Here is a 21,363-nt window from a genome sequence, read left to right as displayed (position 1 = left end):
CGTCCTTTTTCTTTTTTTTTTTATAACAAATCCCAATCATTTTCCTAGTCTCGAACTTCCAGACCATACGTAGAGTATTTCCTTTGTTCGACATCGTTTTTTTTTTTTTTTGTTACGAAGGATAAAATATTTTAAACCACCTTTAAATGCGATGTGGTGGTGGTGGGTTACCGAGTAGAACAAAAAAAAAAAGGGACGAAAGATTTTCTTGTAAAGTGGGTACTCATCTGCATGTGGATGGATGCATTTGAAGAATCCTTCAAGGACCCAAACTTGCCGGACAATGGCGATGTTGTGGAAAACATGGAAAATTGCAGACCACAACAAAAATTGTTCCGAAGAGTTAGGGAAATTGAATCACTCACTCACTTGTTGAAAAGGGTTTCTTTCTTTATTTTCGTCCTTGTCCGGCTGCTGTTGGAGTATTACACCGGAAACATGTTTAAGTGTCGAATTTTATTCATGGAAATTTTTTTGACAGATGGAGTGAAGTGAAATAAAGGTTTTTTTTTTTCGTAAAATTCTTGACCAAAACTTGTTCACTCTTTTTTAAGTGAGAGACTTTAATAAAGGTCCTTGGTTCTTATCCTTCTCCAAAAAACAGCTCCTTTTTGTACTTGTACTTGTTTTTCGCAATTTTTTAAGTCGCCTTTTCTATTTGATTAAAATATCCCAGAATTCAGACAAAAAATCGTGACATTTCAGGAAAAAAAACATTCATTAATTACATTTGCTCCCTGAAAGAAGAGACCATTTATAAAAATCCCAAATGTCCAAGTCGAAGAATCTATCCGACAAAAAGCGTCTTTCAAAGGTACACACCAAAACATCTCAATCTGCAAAAATTGTATCTTTCATCTAATGCATCCATTTGTATATATATTTTTTTTCTCTCATTTTGTTGTCTATTATGGCGCAGGTTGAAAGTACAAGAAAAACGTTCAAAATATTTGCAGTTAGCTTTCATGGTAGCAATTTGGAAGTCATGGAGAAAGAACTATTGAAACAAATGGAAGTTCGTTCAAGTAAAAAAATCTACATTGTCATGGTAAATGGTACGGATACGGATACTGATGATGGAGACCAAACGATTTCAGAAGGTTGGAAATTACTTAGTTTTGTTTTTTTTTTTTTTTCTGTCTTTGGTTCTTTTTTTGCAAACTAATTGACTTAATGAATTTCATTTAGAAGTTTTTCTTTTAACCTGAACAGCCACAAAGTTAGAGAAGCAAACTCATCAGATTGAAGAAGTTATAGAAAGATGTAAAAAAGATTTTGACTCTCAATGGGAAAGTCTTACAAGTACACTTAGTGAGGATTTGAGAAGATACTGGAATGAGGAGGACGTGGGCGGATACTCTGAAAATGCGAAAGGTGACAAATCATTTGATATTCATGAGACTGAAGACATATTACCAAAAAAAATTCATAAAACTGATTTGAAAGTGTTGAGCTCTGAGGTATATCCGACTGGTTGCATCTGATGAATAGAAAATTAATACAAAATTCATTGTTTTTTTTTTTGTCTAGATAAGAAGTTGCCAATTGTGTGACTATTTTATTGTGCTAATTGGTAAATTTTCATCACAAAGTTTGTTTAACCTCTTGATGTGAGTTGTACAAATTTTTATATCAATCCTTATTTCAATGGCTTTTTCATAACATTACAACAAAATTTATTGTCAACAGATTTTTTATGTATTCTGCATTTTATTTTTACTTTTTCTTTGACATTATTTTATTAACAATGCAAAAATATTTTAATTCTTCAGCAAAAATCTACAAACTAAATTAAACTTTAAAAAAAGTTAAAATCTCTTAATAATTAAATATTTATTTGAACCATTTTTTTTTTAGCGGGTTAAAAATAGAAACACTGTTAAGTCGAAACATTTTAACTATATTTTCATTCAAAAAAAAAAATTATTTTCTGAATTAAGTTAAATTTCCTATTTTTTCGGGTAAGGGTAACGCAAAAATAAACCGTTTTAACTCGATAATGAAACTAAAACAAAAAAATTAGGGGTAATATTATCCCCGGAACCCATAGATTTCTCTTGTGCAAAATATATTAAAATATATTAATTAAATATTTTTTTTTTCATAAACATTCGTCGAATTTTTTCACAATTTTGACTACGAAATAGCCTTACATTAGCTTTAATATTATAGTTGAAATAGAAATGTACGGTCAAAATTGCATTTTACATTGGATTTTTTTTTTTTTTTCAATGCAGAATTTTTTTTTTATTTGCAATTTAATTTTATTAATGCAAACTATTATTTCTTTCAATAAACATTAATGCAAAAATTTGTTTAAAGTTAATTAAATAAAGTATTTCAAATTTTCTTATCTATTTTTATGTTTTTTACCTGGTATGTAAATAACAAAAATAAAAGAAAATCAATGAAAAGATGCTTTAGAAGATAAATATAATAAATATAGTTTATTATTCACAAAAACTATTTTCAAGATTAGAGTCTTAAATGTTCCCTTTATTCAAAAAAAAAAAAAAAAAAAACAATTATTATCAATTTTAAAATATTCTTGTAAGAAAAAATTAAGTCTCCTTCGATCTTGCCAGGAGTCGAACCTGGAATCTTCTGATCCGTAGTCAGACGCGTTATCCATTGCGCCACAAGACCGTTGAAATATCTACAACACAACTATTTTTATATGTTTTGGTTTTCTTTTAAGAAAATCGTGTATCCAAAAATAAATACACTAGCTTATAGTCACCAAAATCAAATTATCATAAAAAGAAGATTACACTTTATAATTTTAATAAATAGAACCAATTTTGTATGTTAATTGAATGTTAAGTGAGTATCGTAAATTTATAAGGAAAGTGTAGGTATATGTATATTTTTTTGTTGCCCTAAACTGAATATATGTTATTAATTATATGAGATACATTTCTGCTTCCGATATATGAATACCTAACCTATGTAGGATGTAGGTATGTATTACAGAAAAATTTTAGTATTCTTAAAATAAATCGAACTCGAAATGAATAACACAATTCTCTCAATCTGTTTGTCTGCCCATCTGTCTGTCCAATGAAGCGATTAGTTTTTAACTTTATATTTAAATATTATTTTTTTAAGACCATTTATTAAAAAAAAATTTTTTGTTTTGATTTCAAAATTTCCCATTGAAAATTCAATCAACTTGAACAAAATTTTTTCAACAAATAATAATTAAGCACCCATAATACTAAAGTTAAACATGTTTATGATTTTATTTTTTTTTTAAATACACACGTGCACACATAGCTATGTACATTATTCCAACATTTCAAAAACTAATTTTTTAAAGTTTTATAAAATTACATAAATTTTTTTATGTTTAAAACCGCTATAACGACTTTTTTTTTAATTTGGAGACATAAACTATTAAATTGTTTTGAAACCAGTAAATTTTTGAAATTTGTTATGATGAGGCATATCTATCAAGATTTTTTTTGTTTAAATTTTTTCTTACAATTTTATATATGTAGAAGAAATATTTTTTTTTTAAAACATATTTTTAATTTTTACATAAAATCCGTCCTTATAAAAAAAAATACTTGGTGAGAACTTTTTTTGTTGAAAATTTCGAAACTGTACTCAAAAAATATAAAGTTAGCCCTTCAAAACAATTACACCAAAACTTTTCCCATCTATATATCAGTCTAAACACAATCCTGTGGTGACATAGTATTTCTGTAAGGTTTGAAGTTCTGTAACTAAAAATCAGTTAACTAAACGGGAAAGTCGGAGCTTTATTTATCTAAATCAATGCCAGGTATCGCCTATCGTTAGATAAAATAATTTACTCAAAAATTTTAAACTGGCCCTTAACTGCTATAGTTTACATATTTGTAAAAATTTGCATAAAAAATCAATTTTTTTTAAGGTCAACAAAGGTCAACTTGGCTATTTAATTGGTCATGTTCTAGAAGAAAACAATCCAAAAACACCTTTATTTTTTCATTAACAAAAAAGTTACGCATACACCACAGTGACCCTCTTTTTTAATAATAAAAAAATACGAAAACAAATATGCAATAATAAAACGACTGTATAATGAAACCAATTCCCTTTTGTGGCCATTAACTGACTTAAAATATAGTCAGTAGTCGACATTTAGCTATGGTTTCTTTATTTTTTAAACAAAAATTAGACATTTTCAAATTTTCAAAAAACAAACTATCATCCTTTCTAAAGTTTCCTGAGACCTGCATACAATTATTTTTGAATTATTCAACTCTTTTTTTTACATTACTTAAATGCTTTTTATTATTACTCACATTAGTTTGAATTCATCAGTTTAAGTCCAATTTTATGTTTTCTTATTCCAACTTATTTCAAATGCAAATTATTGAAAAGAAAACTCATTCAATAGTTTTCTTAAAAAAAAAAAAAAAAACACTTTCAGACATAAAACCCTGTTTTGCCATCAATAACGATGCACTTTCCTGTCGCCAGCAATACTAGATACTTTTCTATACACCTTCAATGAATGCATTTCATTTTAAAATTTCTTAAAAAACTTTCAAAAACACACTCGGAAGCAAACAAAAAAGAATAATAAAAAAAAAAACTAAAACTACACATACTCGATCAAGATGCTTGACACTTCTTTGCAAAATGTAAACTTTCCCAACCAACCCACTCATCTTCTATTATAATCCAAACTAACTACTTCAAAATTTTAATCCCCTCCTCAAAATCGATTTCCACAGAACCAACCAACCCTTACAAGCAATAATTCACTTCATTCCATGTCCAAAATCTAACTTGAAGGTAAACTTTCTCAAACTGCACAACGATATCGATTTCTTAAGAAAATCTCCAAATACCAAGAATGTTGGTATTTTCATTGAATCTTTAAATCCCATTCCAACTGAAACCTCATCTGAATACCTTTTACTTGAAAAAGAAGTAAAAGAAGAACAACAAAAATACTCCCAGCAAATTTACGATCAATTTACATGCTATTTGTATGACATTGAGATGTTAACGCAACAATTTATCGTTTACCAAAATGACTTTGTCGAAATTAATGATACTCAATTGCCAAGTCAGGAGAAAGAACTATGGTCAAAGTTTGTGGATACGAAAAAGGATTCTCAGACTATTCAGGATAATGATGCAGCTGTGGGCGTATTTTTAGATAATTTATTTGATACAATTGAAAACCACACCAATTTGGAACGAAAAAATTCATCTGTTTGCCATTTAAGTCCATTTCTAGAAAATAATTACGGCAAAATTATTGTAGAAGAAGCTAATCAATTACTTCGGTCAGCTGTAACTAATCAATTGAATCTAATAACTTATTGGAAAATGGTCAATATGTTAGTTAATACGAAAATTACTTCTGATAGTGGAAATAAAATGGAAACAGCAGCTATTGAACTTCCTGAATTCTATGAACTTCTTTCATGGGAATCATTTGTTCAGAGGCTTGAAACTTGCAAGAAACTTTTTGATGAATGTTTTCAAACTGATTTAGCAAAAGGATACAAGTTGATTGTTCTTCGAAGAAATTTTAATAAAATTACGGAAGTGAAAGAAAAATTTCAACTTCCAACGAGATTGTGTTTCCGTGATTTCTGTGGCTGTATTGCTCCTGATTTAGCAAACTTTCTTAGAAACTTCATGAAAAATTCTTCTAATAAAGACTTGAAAAGTCAGCCAAAATATACTGGTCTAGTTTTCGACGATACTTTAAAAGAACTAACAGTTTATAAAAAAGTATTTCGATTTGAGAACGGATCAATATCTTCTTCGTTTCAGAATTGGTTTGATGAAGACGACCAAATGATTTCAGTTAAAATAAAATTATTAGATACTTTTGTTTACCTTCATCGCTTAAATTCTATTAGTTCAAATTCCTCAGAGATCAGAATCATAACTAAAAACAATCTTTGTCCAAATATTGAAATATTCAAGGACTTATCTCATCCCAATTTATCTTTACAATGGCCTAATGGTTGTCAAATTCGGTACAACAATCAGTATACATTTGTCGAACAAAGTAATCAATATTCAAAAGATAATCTTGAATTTAAGCGTTTATATACTTTGGAAGCTTTTGTCATTCGATACCTTAAAGATGATAGAATACAAGTTCTTACTCCGAATGGAATTATTTATATGCTTGGTAAAACCTCTAATACAGACTTTGATTTTGAAAACTTCTCTACTGAAGACGATCAAAAAGAATCAAATGAAATTGATTTTGTTCGAAATCTTCAAAATTATGAGATATTTTGTAAGAGTTTTGAAGTTACATTATGTGATGGAAGAAAATTGAAAATTTCTATGAATGGAAATATTGTAAAGTCTTTCTTTTATATCAAAAATATTTGTAATTTAAAAAAAAAATTATATTTTTTTCTAGCAAGAAGAAGTGACACATTTATTGGTTTATGAATGGATGGACTATTGCGAGGGCAAGAAATATCTTGCACGTGATGATGGGGTTAAAATGGTTTGGAACAGTGACTGCTTGAGATGTTATTATCCTTGCGGAACTATTATAACTACCACGGTCATGGAAGATTGCATAAGGACAAATTTCGGTAGGTTTCAAATATTGTGGTTTAGATCTACCGGATCAAGATGGTAGAAGAATTTGAAAAGAGTTGTCGAACATATTTTATTCATTCACTTTTGTTGAAAATGGTGGGAATACAAAATTCAGGATACAGAAAAATCCGTATTCTCATTTAATGATAGATAGACTTTGAGGTTCGCTCTTTTTAATAAAGAAGAATTTCCTTCGAACTTCACAGTTTCTACGCACCTCTTGCGATTTGTTTTTGTTTATTAAAATGACTTCATTTTCATATAAAAAACTTTAGAAAGTTAACAACTTTCCGGAGTAATTCCAAGAAATTCTGAAATCGCTGAATTGAACTAAATGACAGTTCTGATACAAGAAAAGAAGAACAAATTGAAACTGAATTTAAGAACGGAAATAATTTTCTCTTTTTCTCTTAAAGATTTTTTGTAATTTATCGGTATTATTTCAAAATAAGGGAAAAAAATGAAAAATTCCAGTATTTTCAAATTATTTCTTATTATTATTATTTATGTTTAAAATATTATTATGGACTACTTAAAGCAAAAAAAAATACAATTTTAATACTTAGTGAAAACAAATTCAGAAATAGGTTTCTTTACAACATCCACTGTTGTGATCAATTTTATTTTGGAACACCCTACTTAGGTAGTCATCGTTTTTATTTAAAAAAAAAAAAAATTGAAAAACTAGGGACAATTTTTAAAGTTTTACTTCAGTTGTTTTTTCTACATATTCCTTTTTCTAAGAAAATCTTTCTTCGTTCAATGATTCCCAAACACCCTGTGAAACAGTTTTTAAAATTCAGTGTTTTAACAGCACTGGAAGTTTCCTTCAAATTAAAAAAAAAAAAAAATGCGTTCAAAAGTTATGATTTCTGCAACGAGTAAAGTAGTTTTGGACAACAGTCTGTCAAGAGTCATCTCGAGATATGTTACCTAATTTGAAAATCAAGCTAAAAGTATTGAAAAAACAGAAAATCTATTAATTTACTTATACTTTAAAATTCACGTGGACTGACTTAAACTCGTAAAGATCTATTTGGCATGTTCTTATCCGTGTATTCATTGACATTATTAAGAGCATTTTGCAAATTACTGTTTGATTCGTTAATCGTTTTTTCTAGAGTAAGTAACTGCGGTATCGCATCTTCAGCAAAAGTAGCTAAAATGGTCTTTTCTGTACGAATTATATCGAGCATAAACAAAAATCACAATAAAATGGGAACCACAATACTACCTTGTGGTACCCCAGCCCAACGAAAACAATTTATTAGGTTTAAAGTCTTTCAGGAAGGAATTTGAATGTACCATACTTCGTCAAAAACTTATTACACATCTACATTCAGGTACACTCATAAAATTTTCCTGGTCTTGTAGGTAAAATCTGGTAGAAAATACCATACAAAAAATTGGCAAGGTAGTCAAGATTCCGTAGTAAATAACTCCAGGTTTCGTGGTAAAAATTAATATACCAGAAATCTGGTATAATCTACCAAGAACCAGATTTTCTGGTTGAATTAAAACCAGAAAAAAATGTGGTAAAAAAAAAAATAAAAATAGTTCAGATTTTGTATTAAATAACTCCAGATTTCCTGATACCTATAAAGAAATCTAGTACTTATATTTACAAGAAATCTGGTTTCCAGGCAAAGTGCCTGGTAAAATTTACCAAATTTTTCTGGAAAATTCTACCAAGAAGCCTGTTAGGTTTCTAAAAATATTTTTTTTTTTTTCATGAGCTTTCTCAATGACACACGGAGAAACCATAAGCCAGGGATAACGTTAATTATAGTATATTTTTTAATCAGAATAAAGTTAAATATATCAGAAATAAAGTTAAATACAGCTTCCGATAGTTTAAAGAAAAATCTTTATTACTTAGTTTTTTTTTTGCATTTATTTAAAAAAGATTATTTTAAGGACGATGTTTATGTGAATGTTTTCTTTAGAAATTGTTGATAAGATTAAGACAGAAATATTACCTTTATTTTATGCGTTCTCTGTAGTAGGAAAAATACAATCATAATAAATGTGTTATTTTTTCTCTGATGTGTATTATTTACTGTATACTTTTCAAATGTAATAGCTTTTAAAAGTTGCATTGCTTATCAAAATTAAATCCTGCGTTTACAATTTTCATTTTAATAAATATCTTTGGCTCGCTCAAAATATGGGAAGAAATCGAAGAAATTTGGATTTCTAGAGATATTTGAAATATATGTTTGGATACAAAAACAAATATATTAAATATTTTTAGGCTTTTACGTGAAAGATTATTCCTAGAAAAAAACTTTAAGGCTTATATTTGTTGGAATTCAACACTAAGGGCCAATTTATTCACTCTCCATTATATTTAAAGACCCCATTAAAAACAAAAAATCTGTCATATCACATACAAATTTTAAAATTTCCCGTTTTTAATGGATACTTTAATTTTAATGGAGTGTGAATAAATTGGGCCTAAGTAAAGGAGCTGCGAAAAATAAGCGAATTAAAAAAATCATTTTTTCATATAAAATCGTTTTTTTCTTAACAACTTTTACCGATTTGAGCGAGCCAAAGACGAACGATATTGTAATTTTTTTTTTTACATATTATGCAACTTTAGACCCTAATAAAACTTTTGACCACTATTACGTTGGAAAATTAAAGTACTTTTTACCGGCCATACAAAAGTGACACATTCTACGGTATACGGTGAAGAAATATTCTGTCAAAATAGGTCAGTACGATTTCTTTTAAGTACCTTTTATATCTCTAAACGTCTTAATAGCTTGACATTTCGCTTTAACAAGGGATGTTTTTTTTTTCAAGCGTCTTTTGGAACGAATAGCACAAAATTATCTAATGATACCATTAATTTGCAAATTTTATAAGTACCTACATAAATGTTGAATTATCGAAATTTTGAATGATGATGTTAGGATTTCTTATCAAAACGTACTAAATATAGCGGCTTAACCTTTTCACAACATCTACGTAGATACATTTTAACTGTTATTCTAATTTTTCTTCCAGAATGTGAAACAAATATAATGGAAAATATTTTCGAAAACACCAATCCAACTTTTGTTGCAAAAGTAAGTTTTTTTTTTATTCCCCTTTAAAAAAAAATATATACTCAAGTAACTTTTATTTCTTTAAAACCATATCACGCATAAATAAAAAATAAACAACCATAACTTAACTCAACTTCTATAGGGCGCTAACAAAGCAAAAACACAGAATTCCTACGTCACATATAATCTGAACTATTTAATGCAGCATAAAAACTACGCGACTGTTGAAGTCTGTGGCAAAGATAAAATGGAAATATATTCCCCGAATGGATTCAAGCTCATTCTCAAGGAAAATGACGACGACGACGACAACCATGATCCTGTCGTCGTTGTCCTGATTGACATTGGAAAAGAACTTTCCTTTCGTATTGCTGGAGGCGTGTGTACCGTTCTTTCAGGCGTCTCCAATCTAGAGAAGAACAAGTGAGTCTCTTTCTTCCCTTCCTGATACCACCAACCCACAATGACATGGATTTTCATCATGCATATAAAATCTGCACATTAAAAAATGTAGAAAAAAAAATACGAAATGCGTGAACATTTTACGGAACCATAAAATTATGTGCAAATGAGAAGATGATGATAAGTTCTGTTAAAGAGCTCATTCCACTTGGTGTGACAGGGATCCTACACTTTTGTACATTTGTTCTGTGGCACATCCTTTTTTGCATTGTCTCTGATGTTAGAGCTATGGGATAAACCACATTCTTATCTATACACACATTACGTATCCATAGTTGGCTTTATTATTATTTTTTACGATAGTTAGGATTAGAAGATGCACACACTTCCACTCTTCCAGCTATTGTGTGTATGTAGTATACTTTCTCGATTTTGTCATTATTATGCAAATGGAAATGTTATGAAGTAGAAAATTGCACAAGCACGAATAATTCTAATTTCTCATCTAGAGGGAGTTTATACCAAAAAAGATATACAATGGGAATATAAGGTGCGTGGTACCTACTTGATAGGCTATAGGAATAACAAGGTTTATTTTTGGGTAGATGGTGAGAAATTGTTTCACGGATCGATTAAAAATCTTTAAAAATTAAGTTTAATAAGTAATCGTACAATAATACAATAAATTACTCTTGAAAGAGTCTCATCAGAATTATAACGTCCGAAAATTGAAGTACTATTAGTTTTTAAAATAAAAACAAATAATCTTATTTTCACATATGCCTGATGATAGTTTGTCATAACTCAATAAGTATTTTCTTGTTTAAAAGGTCCAGAACATTCAAATATGACCAATAGAAAATAGCAACTACAGATTTTGTATCAATATTCAAAATCTAAAACAAAGCTTTCATTGAAGCGTATGTAGAATAGGGTGGGTCAAAAAAATAGAAATTCTTTTTTTTTTGATTTGGTACTCCGAAAAATCGATTGCTAGACAACTCTAGAACATACACACCAAATATGAGCTCTTAATATTAATGGGAAGGTCCTCCGCTTCGCAATTTTCCATTTTTACATCAAGCTTCTACTAAAAAAAATAATTTTTTTTAAATTGACTTTTTAGAAAATTTCTTTACATATTCTTGTAGGAAATTGAACGCTCTACAAAAAAGGCCTTGTACACTTTTTTCGTTTATCTTACCGTTTAAAAGATATTTGAGGTCCAAAAATTGAGAAAATCGTTAAAAATTCGTTTTTTGTTCTTAATTTTGTAACAAATTGAAAAATTATAATAACACTGGTCTGCAAAATTTAACTTTTTTTTCTCCTTCAAATAATTTTTTGATATTATGAAAGATTAGACTTTCCTGAATCTAAATCTGGTTTCAGAAAAATTCTATCAGGTACCATTTTTGTAAAAATGATTTTTGAAAAATGTGGGTAGTTTCTAAAAAATCAACCTTTTAGATTTATTTGAACTCGTGAAAAATTAAAACTATTTGTAGCATTGAGCTTAAATTTGGAGGACTTATTCCTCGTAATATGGCCCATAATTGGAAAATTTTTAAAAGTAAAAAATGTTTTTATAATTTTTTTTTTAACTTTGACCTCGAATATCCTTAGAATGGTTAGATTAATGAAAAAAGTTAATAAGATCTTTTTTGTGGAACAATCTATTTCCTACAAGACATATGTCTTGCGCGTTTGATTGTTATAATTTTTCAATTTGTTACAAAATTAAGAACAAAAAACGAATTTTTAAAGATTTTCTCGATTTTTGGACCTCAAATATCTATTAAAAGGTTAGATAAACGAAAAAAGTGTACAAGGCCTTTTTTGTAGAGCGTTCAATTTCCTACAAGAATATGTAAAGAAATTTTCTAAAAAGTCAATTTAAAAAAAAATTTATTTTTTTTAGTAGAAGCTTGATGTAAAAATGGAAAATTGCAAAGCGGAGGACCTTACCATTAATATTAAGAGCTCATATTTGGTGTGTATATTCAAGAGGTGTCTAGCAATCGATTTTTCGGAGTACCAAATCAAAAAAAAAGAATTTTTATTTTCATGCGGATCATGTTTTTCAAAGCTTTCGACGCGGACTTAATTTAAAAACAGTTAATAAAATTATTTTCAAAATTTGCTCGAGAATCACTTCATTCAGTTTGAAACACGAAACTCGCATTTAAAAAAAACTCATATCTATAAAAAAAAAACTAGTGGGGCAGAGTACCTAGTCTATTATTGAATTTCGGCTTATAGGACCTATGATTCTTCACCTTACTTTATGTACTGTCTTTCGCGGAGATTCAAATTTATTTTATTCTGATGATAAGATTTCTGAAATTGCTAAGATTTCACCGACACCAACACTGAATAAATTAAACTCTGTTTAAATAAAACGTGTTTTTTTATAACGTCCTTACTTTTTTATAAACCTTTGTTAGACAAAAAATGATAATTATACATAATTTTGGTTTGAATTTTTCTTTGAGGCAAATTAAATTGAACCTGAACTTATTTCCCGATGCAACTGCAACTACTGACATCTTAACATTGACAAACGAAAAAGCTTTTCTAGTCATAAATGCAACAGGAGAAATGAAACTTAAAGAAATTGATGGCGGTGGCGAACTTTTACCTTACGTAGACACATTATATTTTTTGGCTAAACCGAATACATTTGGTAAGTTTTAGAACAAAAGTGTTAAAAACTTTAAAAAAAATATATAGCTATTTCTCAAAACTTTCCAAAATATTTTTTTCTTTTAACTTTTTAAGGAATAGAATTTTTACCAATAGAAAAATATGAACATTTAATTTCAATGCATAAGGACAACAAATATTTCTATAATTCTCCAACACAAACAGTTTTTTTGGAATCAATTCTACCAATCAATGAACAATTTTCAATGCCAGTCTCATCACAAATTGAAAAAGATCTAACTAATTTTCAACCAGTGTTATGCCAAAGGCTTAAATTAAATTCTGATGTTTTGAATCATATTTTTACATCAAGGTAAACTAAAATTTTGCCTATATAAGCTCTAAATAGTCCATTTTATCATTCAAACAATTTTTAAAGAGTTATTAACAAAATAGAAAGCATTTCATCCGACCCTCTTGATTTTATGACAAAAATCAATTATAACGAAACAACTCTAGGAGATCAACTTAATTGGTATATTTTTTGTTCTTTTAATTTTTTTTTAAATTTAATTCAAATAATATAAATTTTGTATAGTGCCCTTGGCTTCTTTTTCGATAAGAAAATAAAACCGATTAATCACAAATGGAAAATCAAACAAAATGCAATTCAAGAAGATTTGAATTATAAGAAACAACGAACACAAATTTACAAAACAATGTTGAAAGAGAATATTTTTCCAAATTATTTCGAGTTTAAAAAATGTAATAATGATGTAAAATTACTATTTACTGATAAATGCAGTCAATAAACATGATAAAATATAAATAATAGTGGTGTAACTAATGCTAAAAAATGTCCATATTAGGGAGTGACCCGGCCGAACATCTCCGATTTTGATGATCTTTTTTTCGTACGTCAGTAATTAAAAATACTTTAACCTCTATTGGTTAAAAACTGAAACTATTGCCATATTCATTTCTTAAATTTCATTGAAGATTTTTGTGAAAAAAAATTTTCAAAAATTTTGCTGAAATTTCATAAATTAATTGATGCCAAAAAATTTTCTAGGAAATTAAAGGAAAAAAATATATGGGAGTGAGGGACAGTCTTCGATAATTTAAGAGATACGCAATTTTCTCAAAAAATGACTTCACAAATAAATTGTTTGAATACAACGGCAACACCTACAATATCTAAATATGTATACATTTTTAAAAAGCAAAATTAGGAATAGGTGAATTGAATGAAGTGTTTTTGAAAAACTGATCCTTAAAATCAGAATTTTGAAAAAAAAAATATTGAACAAATTTTAAAATGTCGTTTTGAGATCACTTGTACCTACTTTAAAATTCTTTTGAAACATTTTTCGTAATTAAATATCGATTTATTTTTAAAAATTAAAGGAAATGTCAAAATGTATTACAGTTTATGAAAAAAATTAATAATTTCACTTTCGAAAAAATTTTTTAATAGAAGTTTTTGAAAAACAGTTTTTTGTTTTTTTTTTTTTTTTTTTTTTAATTCAATGTCTAAATGTTAAGATATTTCTTATTCATTCAATACCCCATAATATTGAAAGTTAAATAGCAAAAATTTAAAGTTCTTATTTGCCAAAGGCTTTGAGAAAATCAACTATTTGAATGCAAAAATTCAGTTTTTATCCAAAAAAATCCGATGAAATTGAAGTAATTTTTATTTTTTTTTTTGACCCTACTTTTTCCTCTTCGGAGTTCAACTGATAATATTTATGGCCAACAAATTTTTTTAATAAATTCATATTTTACTACGTAAAAATTTAAAAAAAAGTCATTTAAAATTTTTTCATAACGTTTTGGACCATTCTTTCAAAAACTATTGATTAAATTTATTAGTGGATTTAAATTGTACATATAGAAATGAGATTCTGGCTTTTTAAAAACGTGTATGTAAATATTGTAGGCAGTGGCGTATCCAGAAAAAAATTTGGAGGGGGCTAGAAAATTTTTCAAACATTTTTTAGAGGGGTACGAAAAATTTTTCTCTCTATTTTATTCACCTTTGATCGAGAGTGAAGCGCTGTGCTGCGATACTGAAAGTGGCATAGTAGCATTTAACTGCTCTCGACGTCGACAGCTTCGTACTGCTGTCTCCTGTTTTTAAAGTTCTTGTTCCGCAATTCGACCGAAAGTGAATTGAAATCACTTTTAGATTTCACGTGAAATAAAATATCATATTCTTCATTTGGATCAATTTCAAAAACTTCGAAATTGCTTCGAACTGTCATAGCTGAAGGATCATCCTTTTTAATTTTGTTTCTGAAGTTAAATTATTACTGCTGGATGCAATTTTATCGGCAATTTTAATGAAAAAAAAAGAAGAATTCAAGAGAAAAAATAAGGAGACACAAATAAGTTATGATAATATTTTGTCTAAAAATTATAGATTCATTAAAAAAGGCACCAAATTTACAAACAGAAATAATGTGAATTGAATTCGATCAGAAAATCTAAATGAGTGAAAAATGCAGAAAGTGAAAGCCTAGAAACTAATTTTCCATTAAATTATTTTAGATGTTTAATTCGAAATATATATTTTTTCGTAATATGTTGCTTTTATAATCCGAATTCGAAGTCCAAACTGGCATTTGCTGAAAGAAACCATTAGTTACATATGTTGACCACTAAGATTTTGAGATATCAAATATTTCTATTTCCAATAGCTTTGAGAAGTATATAATTTTTGAAAAAAGTGTTTATCGAGATTGCATAAGAACTTTTGCAAAATTACACGGTGATGATATTCGACGTACGTATTATATTAAAAAGTGATCTGAAGAATTTCGAATTGGACTTAAATCCGAAAAAAACCACCCAACCCCCAGCTACAGCTAAGGCTCTTACTCAAACAAACACAAATAGCCGTTTCAGAACTTGGAGGGGGCTCGAGCATGTGAGCTGCCTCTAAATCTATAAGATTTACGAACAAGTTTCAGTGAAGCATATACATTACAATGAAATTATGTAAAAAATAACATGATCTGGAAGGCTTGGGGGGGGCTTGAGCCCCCTGAGCCCCCCCCTCAATACGCCACTGATTGTAGGTGCTGCCCTTGTGTTCAAAATATTTGTTTTTTGTTTGAAATGCAGTTTGTGAGAAAATTGCATTTATCGCTTTAACGATTGAAGATTGTCTTTTAGTCCCACATTTTTGTTTTCCTTAAATTACTTATGGCGTTTTCGATTGGCAGTCCGGAAGCGTCCGGAATCATTCTGAAAGCGTTTTATTCGTACAAAACTGACAGTTTTGTGTGAATAAAATTTTTTCAGAATGATTCCGGACGCTTCCGGACTGCCAATCGAAAACGCCATTAGAGAATCATTAAATTTATGAAATTTAAGCAAAAAAAAAAGGTTTTGTTGAAAAAAATTTAATTTTATTTAAAAAAAAAAAAAAACAATATGGAAACATTTTAATTCTGATTATTGACGTTTGAGACAAAAAATCATTAAAATCGGAGCTGTTCCGTCGAGTTCCCTAATTGCTTTTAGTTACTCCACTATAAGAATCATTTTTCAAATAAATAACGACAATACATACAGCGCCATCTATCAACTCACTGTATATCTTAATCTGTTCCGAAAAATTTCTTATCACATGCAAAGCTCCTGTGCAAGAAAACTTTCGCAACAAAAAACGTCACTTTTGACAACTGTCTGTCAAAAACCTCATTCAAGATTAAACACACCAAAAGAACGATTTGTTGCTAATTTCATATGAAAAACAAGTGAATTTTTTGTTTAAAAAAATATTAACAAAAATTTGTTAAAATTAACAACAACATCACACAACACTCTGCTACTATTTAACGTTATGTCCGCTGAAAATGCCAAAACTAATTTCAAGCCAATTGCGATCAAAAAGGAACCAATGACACTTAATGGCAATGCGGCTGCTGCTGCTGACGCTGCGACCTTCCGGCTCTCATCGTTTTCAATGCCCAGAGATTTGACTCTGGGTGGCGCTGGTCGCGGTGTTGGGAGAGGAGGAACTGGCGGCGTCAATAAAAAAGTCTTTACTCCAAATCTCAATGTTACCCGCAATAAAAATGCGTAAGTTTTGGAAAATTCTTATTTTCATTACTACGATTGTTTTTGTTGTTGTTATTTTGTTTGTAGAAATGTTAAAACCTCGAAAGACACATCGGCTCGTGGCAGGGGCCGTTCAGACCGCGGCAAGACCGAACGAGGTCGTGGCCGAGGTGCTGGACGAGGCGCCAGCAACTTAATTCAAACGGCTGGTGTTTTCTCAGAAGGCGCTGGAGCGTTGAGTATGAGAAAACAGATTTCCAGCGGTTATAGTCGTTCGGATGATGCTCCTTCGGCGATGAGGAAGCCGACACTCATCAAAAGAGAGGGTGGCTTTAAGATTGACGTCAAAGCTGAACAAGAACACATTCGGGAGCTTCTTGGTGATTCGGATGAGGATGATTTTGTTGACAAAAAGTCTGACCCAGATTGGATTCCAATTAAATTAAGTGAAGGTAAGTTTTCAACACAAACTAAACTTTAATATTGTTCAATTTTCATCTACCCCATGTGCCAATGTCTTATTTAATCATGCACAAGAGAGTAGATTATTTATAATCATAAAGAAGCACTTTTTTAAACATTCCAATGCTGTAGAGATTTAAATAGTGTCTTTATTAGTTTTGGTTTGGCAAAAGTTGTAATTTTTGAGTGCAACAGAGATTGATTTTTGAGATTTGTTTGATTTGAAAAGAATTTTTGGCTAATGTCTAAGATATTTGTACTTTTTGACAGCCAAATGGAAAGATTTTAAAGTTGATAAAGTTGAGAAAAAAGAGATAGTAACAGCTACGGTTGATGGTGAAGAAGTGAAGATGGAAGTTGTTGAAGGTAAGAGTTTTCGGTTCTGGTGGGAGAAAGGTTTGTTTAATGTTCGTGGAACGTCTATAATATATACAATTGCTTCGCCTTCATTTTCATAACGCAATTATTTGATTGATTTGTTTGCTTTAAAAGTTGGTAAAATTCTTTGGTTGCAAATGGTTGGTAGATGAGTGATACAACAGTAGATATAAATCTGCAAATTCTTTTATCGAAAATAAGCGCAATCATGTACAAAGTTATTGCTCATCCCAAGTGCAACGAATACAGATTATTTCAAATAATCATCGTTATCAATTTAAGCTTTTAAAGTATCTAAGGCTTAGTTTAATGTTGACTCACTGATATGAGTTTGTTGGGCTTTACTGAAAAACCGATTCTTGAGTTAATTGGAGTGAGATTAATTTTCAGAATTTACAAAATCTGAATTCAGTACAAAAAACTGCCTCTCTAAAGAACATAACTGATGAAATGAGGGAAATCTAAATGAAAGTATGAGTTTTCCCTCATACTTTGGAGCCTCCGCACACTACAACAAACTTTCTATCGGCCGACTTAAGCATTTAAGTTCTACATAAATCCTTATGCGACAGTTTACGCTACAAAATTACCTACAAACTAAAATATTTCCTACCTAATCGACTATTTAGTCGGCTGATTGTGCGCACACTAGGAGCCCATCCTGACTAAACTATCGGCCGAAAGAAAGTTTGAAGTATGCGGGGGCTCTAATTGTAAAAAAAATTTGGTATTTAGAAACCTATGGATAATTATTTGACTTAAATTTTATTCGATTGATTTTTTTTGTTAAAATTTCAGCAGAAATTAAAAGTAATGAATTAGTTAAACCCAATCGAACGTATTTTCTAATATTGTAGTGTAGATAAGGCCAAAATGTGATCTTAAAAATGTGGTGCCATCTGCCACACTTGTGTTTGTTACAAGAATAATAAAATGCACAACTTGGACGTATTTTCTTTTAAAGATCAAATTACCTATGTATTATTTGAAATCCCAGCTTTTTGGATCCAATTAAATGATTCCATGGAAGAATGCCCAAAAATATATGGAGACAAACCCAGTATTGATTAAAATGACGTCTATATAAAGTGCATTAATAATGCATAATTTTACGAAAAGGTAAAACCTAGAAAAAAACTTTTTTGGAGACTTTTGTTTATTAAGAAGAAAAAAAAAACAATTTTGTTTTGATTCCCTTCAAGCCATGTGTCTCATGCCAGACTTTAAAACTCGATGTCAGACTTCATATAGCTATAAATTTATTCGTAGGTACCGGAATTCCTTGGCATGTTAAACTACCTTGTATTTCTTTTTGTGGCGTTTTCCAGAAAGTCAAGTTGTGTGCATAACACAATCTACAAACCCTTTATATTTTTTTTTTATGATTTGGTATTGTCCAAATTATCGACACTGAATTTAAGTAAAAACTTAGTTCAAAAACTTAAACCTGATGCCGATTTACAATATTGCGGAACTACGAGACGAGATTTTTAATTGGTCATTTAAATCGTAAGCCATTTGGTAATGTTAAGATTTGTTTGGGTAATTGTCTTTTTTTGACAGGAAATAGAAGAATGTGTGTAAAAAGAAGGAAATTATTTGGCCAAACATCGAAAACTAGGTATTAATTTTACTCTCGCAACGCTTTTGTCTCGTCGTCGCGCAAGAATTGTGAATCAGGCATTACTTCTCAAAAATAACGCTCTAACGTATGGAGAAAATATTCTCATGAAAAAAATGTATGTGATTTTTGTGTTATGTAACTCAGTAGGTACTTCGTTCAGTAAAAATTTGCACTATAAAAAAAAGGACAAACAAAAGACAATTTTTTTTAAAATTTTATACTTACTTATTTTCAAATAAAAGAAATTATTTGTTGTTGTTTACAGCATAAATTCTGAGTTATCAAAAAAACTAAACTATAAACAAAAACGTAAAATGCACCCATATTCATGGTTTTATTAAAATTAGTAAATTATATTAAAAAAATTAAAAATAATTTTTATTACTTTGTTTATTATTTTAATTGCATGACACTGCGCGTCACTTGAAAAGAAACATACGTTTTACTTTAAATAAAAGCGATTGGATTCTATGATGAAAAAGAATAAAAAGAATTTTAGCAAAGATATACTCAAGATACTTTGATGCTTTTTCAGACCGTTTTTGCTCGTCAAACAGAATTATTGAAAAATAAGCCAAATTTGAGTGAGAATATTTTACAGATCCAGAGAAAAGTGAAAAATATTTTTTTAGAAAGTTGCAACTCCCTTCAGTTTAGTTTAAGAATGTTGGTGAGCGAACGTCATGGACATGGACTCCAAAAAACCGATGCCAGAACAATGTGTTACAACCCATTTACAATTTCTGAGTGTTTTATTAGAAGATTAAGAAAACTGATTTGCATTTGGAGTATTAATTTATGTTTTGCAAAACCTATTTCCATTGGAAATATATTTTATAACGAGTTAAAATAAAAAATCTTGAGTTTTAAATTTGAAATTTTAAAGGATACATTTTTCGACCGTAAAAGTCGTATTTACAAGCGAGATTAACAAACTTTGAGTTATGCAACTCATTATTTTGTAATAGTTAACCAAAGTTTAAAGTAAAATTCTACTTTTCATCTAAAAAAGTGTAGATACGAACTATACTTTTGTTACATTATAGTGTCTGCACGTAGAAGTTGTATTATTTTTGCCGACTGAAAGAATATTATTAATTTTGTTTTTAAATAAATTATGTATTGAAAATTAAATTAATAGAATAGAGAAAAAAAACATTGTTCTAGTTTCGTATTTGTTTTTATACCATAAATATTAATGTAAGCAATAATATAAACTATAACCAAATATACTTACGTTATTCATTTAAACCGCCTTTAAATTCGTTTTTTACAGCTTCATTTTATTTAGTTCATTTTCCAAAAAAAAAAAAAAAAAAATAGTACACATTTTTTGCTAAGCATAAATTGTTTTTTTTTCCTTTTTTTAATAGAAAAAGAAAAGCCTGATGCCATATTGCAAAAACTTCAAGCTCTGCATGTCAATCGAACCCAAACCAACACACCAAGATACCCATTGACTGTGGATGATCTTCTCAATAATACTCAACCGCAAATATTTATGATGCAGGTAATAAACATTTCCAAACCACTTGCTTTCTTGTATTTATGAATAAATCTCTTTCCTCATTAGTTACCAGATACGTTACCATGTGAAGATCCTGATGATAGTCCAGAGAACCCACCACCAAGTACTAGTAAAGAACAACAACCACCTCCAGTAAGTTAAATCAACAGAATTACAAAATCCTACGATTGACAATAAAATCTCTTCTTTATAGCCCACAGAACCTGTACAAAAGAAAAACCCTCTCAAAGAAATGGTGGAGGGTCAAATAGGTAAATTAGTTCGCTACAAATCGGGTAAACTGAAGCTAGTCCTTGGCGAGGCTCAATTCGATGTTACAATGGGCATTGAAACTGGATTCCTACAAGATTTAATGTCAATAAGCACAAATCGAGAAGAACGAAGTGGAAATATGATTAACTTGGGACCAATACAAGCCAAATTGACTGCCACTCCTGATTGGGAGTATCTTCTAAAATAATAGAAAAAACAAAAACAAATTATTCTAGATTTAAAGCAAAAAAAACTGTGTAGCTCTTAAAAAACACCAAACACACGCCGGGAATTATAAAAAAAGAAAGAAACAAAAACCTCTTTTTTTGTTGTTTGTATCGGAGGAAGAAAAAGAAGGGAAATTT

At 29.3% G+C, this 21,363-nt stretch overlaps 3 protein-coding genes and 1 non-coding gene across 4 annotated transcripts; 3 read left to right on the top strand and 1 right to left on the bottom strand.

The window, feature by feature from the left end:
* The first annotated feature begins 684 nt into the window (after positions 1-684).
* Positions 685-10,147, top strand: LOC129919298 (uncharacterized). The gene is made up of 7 exons (XM_056000154.1): positions 685-814; positions 920-1,100; positions 1,213-1,460; positions 4,789-6,327; positions 6,392-6,572; positions 9,595-9,656; positions 9,778-10,147. The coding sequence occupies exons 1-7, from the start codon at positions 770-772 to the stop codon at positions 10,060-10,062; spliced, it is 2,541 nt and encodes an 846-aa protein (XP_055856129.1). The 5' UTR covers positions 685-769; the 3' UTR covers positions 10,063-10,147.
* Positions 2,574-2,646, bottom strand: Trnar-acg (transfer RNA arginine (anticodon ACG)). Its single transcript has one exon. It is a non-coding gene; the product is annotated as a tRNA-Arg (tRNA).
* Positions 10,148-12,943: 2,796 nt separating the features above from the next.
* On the top strand, positions 12,944-13,514 carry LOC129917974 (uncharacterized). The gene is made up of 3 exons (XM_055998243.1): positions 12,944-13,056; positions 13,123-13,218; positions 13,282-13,514. Exons 1-3 carry the CDS (start codon positions 12,950-12,952, stop codon positions 13,493-13,495), a joined length of 417 nt encoding a protein of 138 aa, XP_055854218.1. The 5' UTR covers positions 12,944-12,949; the 3' UTR covers positions 13,496-13,514.
* Positions 13,515-16,373: 2,859 nt separating this feature from the next.
* Positions 16,374-21,361, top strand: LOC129918927 (DNA-directed RNA polymerase III subunit RPC4). Its single transcript, XM_055999696.1, has 6 exons — positions 16,374-16,775; positions 16,842-17,206; positions 17,487-17,582; positions 20,592-20,728; positions 20,792-20,878; positions 20,940-21,361. The coding sequence occupies exons 1-6, from the start codon at positions 16,537-16,539 to the stop codon at positions 21,204-21,206; spliced, it is 1,191 nt and encodes a 396-aa protein (XP_055855671.1). The 5' UTR covers positions 16,374-16,536; the 3' UTR covers positions 21,207-21,361.
* Positions 21,362-21,363: the final 2 nt, after the last annotated feature.

This window comes from Episyrphus balteatus, chromosome 4, assembly GCF_945859705.1.
Source record: "Episyrphus balteatus chromosome 4, idEpiBalt1.1, whole genome shotgun sequence".
Lineage (NCBI taxonomy): Eukaryota > Metazoa > Arthropoda > Insecta > Diptera > Syrphidae > Episyrphus > Episyrphus balteatus.
The sequence above is the reverse complement of the archived record's forward strand: the minus strand, read 5'-3'. Positions and strand labels throughout refer to the sequence as shown.

Bases quoted from the DNA above. Each gene is read 5' to 3' on its own strand.
- LOC129917974 (XM_055998243.1), top strand. From the start codon at position 12,950: ATGCCAGTCTCATCACAAATTGAAAAAGATCTAACTAATTTTCAACCA. The intron at 13,057-13,122 runs GTAAACTAAAAT...CAATTTTTAAAG, and splicing joins AATCATATTTTTACATCAAG to AGTTATTAACAAAATAGAAA. The intron at 13,219-13,281 runs GTATATTTTTTG...AATTTTGTATAG, and splicing joins CTAGGAGATCAACTTAATTG to TGCCCTTGGCTTCTTTTTCG.
- LOC129918927 (XM_055999696.1), top strand. From the start codon at position 16,537: ATGTCCGCTGAAAATGCCAAAACTAATTTCAAGCCAATTGCGATCAAA. The intron at 17,207-17,486 runs GTAAGTTTTCAA...ACTTTTTGACAG, and splicing joins TCCAATTAAATTAAGTGAAG to CCAAATGGAAAGATTTTAAA. The intron at 17,583-20,591 runs GTAAGAGTTTTC...TTTTTTTAATAG, and splicing joins GAAGATGGAAGTTGTTGAAG to AAAAAGAAAAGCCTGATGCC.
- LOC129919298 (XM_056000154.1), top strand. From the start codon at position 770: ATGTCCAAGTCGAAGAATCTATCCGACAAAAAGCGTCTTTCAAAG. The intron at 1,101-1,212 runs GTTGGAAATTAC...TAACCTGAACAG, and splicing joins AGACCAAACGATTTCAGAAG to CCACAAAGTTAGAGAAGCAA. The intron at 6,573-9,594 runs GTAGGTTTCAAA...TTTTTCTTCCAG, and splicing joins TTGCATAAGGACAAATTTCG to AATGTGAAACAAATATAATG.